The following is a 7,393-nucleotide window of genomic DNA, read 5'->3' as shown; positions in this document are numbered from 1 at the left end:
GGGGGTGAGTATTTTGGTGTACATATGTATTGTTTACTATAACTTTAGCAGTTCCGTTCCGTATTCAATACTTTATTTTTTCAAAAATATCTTCTTTTTTTCATAGCCATTTATGCATGGTTTAACAATGGTCTAAAGCTGTAGGATTAAGTGAAGATAAGATCACGTCTACAGACCCCCATTCCTCTTTGGCTTAAGGTGCTTCCAATATATAAAACTTGTACAGTAACAAATATCATGCAACTGGCTTATTCAATGCACTGCAAGCCTTTCAAATACATGCACACGTAATATACGAACAATCATATTAATACTGCTCTGACATAACAACACAAATATAAACAGACAATTACTATGGCTGCTTATCACACGTGTTGGAAGGAGAATCAGACTAACTGGTAAAATGAGATTTAAATAAATATGTCCATAAACCAGTTTCAAATGTAGTTAAAGTACTCGTATGCGCCAGTCTCAAGTTGTTTTAGTTAATGGGCCGTAAATTTTCAAAATGGAATATACTCCAGTAGTAGATTAGATAGTATGTGAGAGATCGTTTAAATACTTATAGCACACACTGCAACTTCATAATGAATACGGGCTTTATCACGGACCCAAATTAGATGCATGTGCTACATTAACATCTCTTCGTTAATTTGATTTACAACCCCCTCCCCCCTCCCAGCCACCTGAGTTCCCACACCTAAAAAGAGATGATTACTCAAACCAAACAAATCATGAGCACCCTGTGGTCCCTTTCTTTCTCTGTGGTTGGCACGTTCCGCCTTCCCTCGCCACGGGATCTGCTAATGAGCCCTATCGAAGCAGCCTCAGTATCTTGTGTGAGCACAGCCAGGCACCCTTGGAGAAGATGAATATCTTACCATACCACAGCTATAGACCAGAAGTGGCTTTCATTACTTATCTCAAGAGGAAACAAGAGCACGGTTTCAGTTTCCTTTACACATACTTTAATTTCCCATAAAGTTGTCAATTGACACTCCGTAAAACCAATGATAATTCTTCCTTTTGATTCAGTCAACCAAAAATGACGGGCGATAAGAATACAAGCCTACTTATTTTCCGCACATTATGATATTTATAAACAGGTGGTACTTTTTTTTAAAACCTGTGAATATGCTTCAGTACTACTTGAATACTTTTGTCACACAGTGGATAACATCCACGATTGTCTGGGTTCGAATCATTTTGTGAAAAAAGACATTGAAGGTTTCCACCCCGACGAATCCACCTGAAGACCCCAGCCTTTAATTGTCGCCTAAATTGCATTGGTTTGGAGATTTACGTTATCATGTTAAGTTACTGCGTGACTTAACCAAGTTGAAGAATGCTCCATAGGGGATTTTGATTTAAATTTTTGGTGAGTGGCTGCTTAGTTTCCAAGAAAATTTCCTCTCTTGGTCCAGTCCTGTTGGGGGTGAACTGACACGCCTCTCCAAGAGCCTTACAGTGTTTTCAAAAGCGCGTTTCCCCTACCACACCTTTTAACTTAGATCTGTCACAGATTGAAACATTATTCTGAAGAATTCTCTTCGGGTGGTTTGTTGTGTTTTAGATGTCATGTATTTTTTCGCCACCGACTGTCAATTGTGCCTGCTGCTCTGCTTTTCCACAAATCCAATATCATCGCTGTGTCAATGTTTTCATTGTACCCTTGACCAACAAAGCCAGAACGTTTACCCCCGTGTCTCAATGAAGTCCTTTCCAAAAACGTTATAATTTCCTGATGCTTACATTCTTATATTGACGTTTAGAATTGTAATTCCCGACAAGCATATCTTCAGGAGGTGAATGTAATAAGGTGGCGTCAGCATTAATAGGCCTTTTATATAATACTTTTCATGGTCTCTCACTACTGGAAAGCTCAAAATATTTGACACTTGTCAACTGTGAAGCTACCAGCCAGCATTTTCAGTCTCGGTAGTAAGGCACAACTTGTAATGGTTTCAGGGTTGTGCTAATCCCTACTGAATGTTCAGTAGAGACAGATAAGACTTTTATTTATTGCAGAAGGTTCTGGTGTTCTATTGCAAAGCCATAATGTTTTCTATTGTCGGGTAGCTGTTCAGAATGCACTTAGCCCAAAATTTTGATTTCTGCCTCACAAAAATATTACATTCTAGCCTTAGGGCAGATGTATGCCAGACATCTATATGCTGTATTAGTTATAAACGTATAATAATTTTATTTTATTTTCAGTTTAGCTTATAATTCGATTGTCCTGTAGTGCATTTTTCATCTGGATAGGAATATGAGTCATTTTTCTCTTGCCTCATTTACATAGAACTATGTCTACTATGTTCTGTTTTGATACCCAGTCTGTTTATTGGCATGCTAACCAGACCATCTCGCCTTAACAGAACCCAAAAACAGTGTTTTTGGAGACGTAAAATCGATCTTTAAACGTACAGCTCTCTTATCAATAATACCCTAATTCGTTTTGTTCTGTTATTAACAAAGATCATTTTGACCTCCTCTGCAGACAGCAGTTTTCAAACTAAATTTGTTATGTGGAAGTTCGAGATACAGACCGAAAGCGTATTGTGTCCGTTTTACTTTTCTTATTGTTACTGGAATATTGGTTGTGTGTCCTTCTTCGAATGGCCTAGATCTATATTGTTCCTCTTATAGTTGTGAGCTTATCTTTCATATCACCACTAAAAACAAGTCAGTTCTTTTATATGTATGTAAGTGCTGAACAATTGAGAACTAGATTGAAGAAGCAAAAGGAATGTGGTTCATAAAAAGAATCCTTAAAATATCATGGCCAGAAAAGAGGACAAACCAAAAACTGCTGGAAATGACAAAGATCAAAAGTTCCCTCGTCCAGACAATACAGAGTTACAAATGAAAGTTATGGGGCATGCATACAGAGAAAAAGGTTGGAACAACTAAATCTGGCAGGAAAAAATCGAAGTGGAGAAAAGTCAAGGATACCAACGTTCAAGTTTTATTCTATATATAGTTTGAACACCTACGGCAACCATCAGCCAACAACAAAATAAACAATTCCTTAGGGTCTCGATTGAAAAAGAGGAATAGAGAACCATAACTGCTCATGTTCTGTCTGGTAAGTGTTTTACGCCGCTTGCAACTGCATACAGTCATACGAGCGCGCTCCGCTAATGTATGATCCAGACATGATATTCGACGATGCTGAACAACCTGTGCAATAATTGCAATGAAGACAACAGAATGGAGAGTAACAAAAACAAGTACAAACATAGAAATAAAAATAGCAGCAACGACAACGACATCTACAATTTCAGCACCACTATTATAGCAACAACAACAATAACAGGGGTTTTTTTTAATTGTTGTTATTTTTGTTTTGTTTTGTTTTGTTTTGTTTGTTTATCCTGCCTCTTGTACCACCTAGAGAGTTGAGGGGATCCACAATAACAACAGTCACAAAAGCAGCAACAATAACAGCAACGATAACAATAAGTGAATATTGATCACTGTCTTGATACCGCATAATAAGAACAAGACGACGATCAGAATTATTTAACACAAGGATAGTAAAGAAGAGAATTATTAGTGGCACTCTCCAACCACACACATTCTCAGTTTCCAAAGAATAGACGTAGAATAGTTGGAGACGAACAGAATGTAGCTCCCTTCCAAAAAGGTCATTGGGGCCATCAAGTTACCCTGGAGAGCCACAGCTTTTTCCTCGGAGCTTGTCGCGTTTAGATGATAACACAGGATAAGAAACAGATAAGATTGGCTCAACGCTGCCCCAGGCTGTGATTATAGAGCCGTGCAACTGGCACTGACTGAGCCGTGCTTTCCCGAACTTGTTGCATGCTTCAAACTAATGCCCCTCACATCCTGGACCTACTTTTTACGCTCACATTTGTATCACGTCCCTTCCCGTTTTTATATTAATCTTTTTATCTGCCTTGTCTGAAGGTCTGCCTACCTGCCTATCTGTATGTATGTATGTATGTATGTATGTATGTATGTATGTATGTATGTATGTATGTATGGATGGATGGATGGATGGATGGATGGATGGATGGATGGATGGATGGATAGATGGATGGATGGATGGATGGATGGGTGGATGGATGGATATCATTCAATTCATTAATACCTCTGTTTCCTTGTTTGTATGCTCTGGCTTCTGATAGGTACTGGTTTCCATTCACTCAAAGGACGTGATTCAGATCTTCGTGTGGGAATGTTTATTTAATCAAACATGCCATCTCTTCCTTCCTCTCTCTCTCTCTCTCTCTCTCTCTCTCTCTCTCTCTCTCTCTCTCTCTCCCTCCCTCTCTCTTTCTCCCTATATTTTTCTGTTTCTCTATATCTTTCGTGGTTTCTCTTTCTCCGTGGGAGGCTGGCGGGCGATCTGGGGTGTTGTGTTCCTTTTTTCCTATAAAACATCCACCCTCCTTATCTCTCCTCCTTCTTTTATGACATTGTTTTGTAAGTTACTGTCTAGTAAAACTCTCTATTCTTCGGAACATACAAAATTATATTATGTGCCGAAGATTAGAGATGTCACCAGATAGATTATGACCTATTTGTGTTGCAAGTACCGTAAAACTCCTACTAATACTATACTCTCTCTCTCTCTCTCTCTCTCTCTCTCTCTCTCTCTCTCTTCTCTCTCTCTCTCTTTCTCTCTCTCTCTCTCTCTCTCTCTCTCTCTCTCTCTCTCTCTCTCTCTCTCTCTGTTTTAGGGCGTGTCCTCTCAGTTTCTCCCCTTTCTTTCTTCCAACTTTGGAAATGCATGTTGTACAGTGTTCTATCTACAGCATAAATCTTTTTTAAAAACCTTTATATTGTTAAGTACCTATGTATTCTACCTACGAGGAGGTAAGAGAGAGAGTAAAGAAGTTAAACCGCCCAGAGGCACCCACCTACAGTGGGGAAGGGTCTATATGATCAAATTAATAATAAATGCTTCCCTTCCTAATTTTGGAACATCGTTGCACTCAAATCCACATAGAAACTAACGTAAGCCTTTAAAAAATAGATGTAAACGTGCATAATCACCAATGAGCAGTGTGCACAATATTCAAAAACTGCTGCATTGCTACATAAATACCTTCTTTCTCCCTCCCTCCAATCGGGCCACTTTCATGCAGTCACAAGCAATGATTATTATAAGCTTTATATTGTGATTGGAACATTTTATGCGCAGCACTCAAAATTGTTTCATGGCCACATAAATACCCTGTTCACCCCTTTCGGGTCACTGTCATAAGCAGTCACAAGCAATGATTATGCAAACTAACAATTATACTGGTCGAGTCTACCTCGCAAAGATGAGGAGAACGCTTCTAATAATGTCATGGCTGCTGTGAGTGCTTGTTTTTTTTGGGGGGGGGGTTGTTTGTTTGTTGTTGGGGTTTTTTGGGGGGTCTTCGACTTTTTACCATTCTATAATCAGATTGGGATCTTGATTATGACACCTGCTCCTGGCCCCGAAAGGCTAGACAAAAAGAGCCAAATTTGAAATCAAATTATAATTCCTATGTATTATAATATATTTGTAGAATTGTCATCTCTGTTTCTTTGCTTTTTGTTTGTGTATTCACATCTTTAGCTTAATTTAGTGTTATTGCGAATAAATATTTTATTGAATATTTTCCCGATTCTTTTCACGGTTGAACATACGACAGGAATTCGAGATTTGCTTTTATTTACAACTCAGTGATGTCGCCTCGAGTAGGTCTAAGAAGTTTTGTTTATATGTTTCTAAAGTGGGAGATCTATTCTTGTGTGATATCTCTATCTGGTTCCTTGTTTTACTTTGATTACCCTGTCAAAACAAGTCTGCCTTCGCCCCGGCCCAATAAATTTGGGTAAACAGAGAGAGAGAGAGAGAGAGAGAGAGAGAGAGAGAGAGAGAGAGAGAGAGAGAGAGAGAGAGAGAGAGAGAGAATGAGAAGATGGAGGAGGTGGGGGAGGGTGGGGAAGGGAATCACTTAATAACTGCTATCCACAAACCTATTGCACCAGTATCTAAAAACAAGATACATAGATGGGCATCAATAACATGGAGTGGTCACTTCGGTTTTCCCGCCACAGCTGACCCAGCTTCACCAAGTGTCCTACTCTTCTCGCAGCCACGATCGAGGCTTTTCCTGGGGGGTCACAGCGTGTAATCTCCGGTCCACATTGAGTGGGGTCTGACCATGGCATTCTTTAATAACGTAGGCCACGGTTTGTCTGCCTGCGTGTGATTTGTATTTGCTTATGTCGTTCTCGAGGATACCAGAACTAGAGCAGGAACAGCAAACGAATTAGATCTAGATCTAGGCTCTACCTTCGTCTCGCCTCGTCAGTGAACCAGCCCTCTGGAATCGCCTAATATATTTTTGGATGCCTTGACCGTTCGTGACACAACTGGAAGAGCATGGAACAGGTAAGATCAGTTTTTTAAAGTGGGTGGTTGGCGGATGCTCTTATGTGGTTTGCTTCTTGTTTCCCATCAAACGTCTATCGGTTTATCTCCCCTCCTTCTTTTTTGTGTTTGTTACTCTCTTGTAACACCTCTAATCTTCGGCACTTATTGTGTTGCAAGTGCCGTAAAACACTTACTAAAACTAAGTTCTTTAATTAATTAAATCGATTCAACCTACAAAAGGTCAGGTATTTAGACCACATCAGTATTAATTGTGTAGTAGCCTTATAAATACTAGAACAAACAAGAAATCCATCTATGAGGTAAGTATTTCATTCCATCCTTTCACAAGTTCACTCTGCGTCAGAACGATTTCAGGGTCAGAAAGGATGTCACAGTACAGTTACAGCCTGCAACTGCCTAGTCTCGAGGACTGACTGTCCGTCGCACGCTACCAGTATTTACAGTTCGCGTTTGTGTGTATGTGTGTATGTGTAAGTGTATGTGTCTGTCTGTCTGTCTGTCTGTCTGTCTGTCTGTCTGTCTGTCTGTCTGTCTGTCTGTCTGTCTGTATGTATGTATGTATGTATGTATGTATGTATGTATGTATGTATGTATGTATGTATGTATGTATGTATTTATGTATGTATGCATGCATGTATCTGTATTACATACTGCCGTATGACTGTTTAATGATAATAAGATATAGTCATAAATAGCAGGTGTACGGCACATATCCCCGCTCAACAGCAAACCCTATGCTATAGTAAATAATAATTTTACCCAAGCTGACCCGAGAACACTCAGAAACACCCTCGGCTTCAGGTCCTGGGAAGTATACGGTGCAAGCAGTTGTTTAAGCTCTCAAACACTAAAAAGTGACAAAATAAACGAAATGTGCTGAGTTCCCGTTTCAGGGCACTATTATAAAGGTAGGCCTGTTTGATTTCTATAAACTTAGACCCCCAAAAAATAAACCTTTTTGATCTTTAAAGAAATCTTCGGTTTGGGGGG

General features: G+C 39.4%; 1 protein-coding gene across 1 annotated transcript in view; it reads left to right on the top strand.

The window, feature by feature from the left end:
• Positions 1 to 6,189: 6,189 nt before the first annotated feature.
• LOC101854083 (D-aspartate oxidase) overlaps positions 6,190 to 7,393 on the top strand; it is a 24,811-nt gene continuing 23,607 nt past the window's right edge. Inside the window, exon 1 of the mRNA XM_005098495.3 lies at positions 6,190 to 6,400. Within this exon, the coding sequence (XP_005098552.2) occupies positions 6,392 to 6,400 (9 nt within the window). The 5' untranslated portion in view covers positions 6,190 to 6,391. The remainder of the gene's footprint in view (positions 6,401 to 7,393) is intronic.

The sequence above is a fragment of the Aplysia californica genome, unplaced genomic scaffold (genome assembly GCF_000002075.1).
Source record: "Aplysia californica isolate F4 #8 unplaced genomic scaffold, AplCal3.0 scaffold00184, whole genome shotgun sequence".
Taxonomy (NCBI): Eukaryota; Metazoa; Mollusca; class Gastropoda; order Aplysiida; family Aplysiidae; genus Aplysia; species Aplysia californica.
Note: the sequence above shows the minus strand (reverse complement) of the source record. Positions and strands in the feature narration are given on the sequence as shown.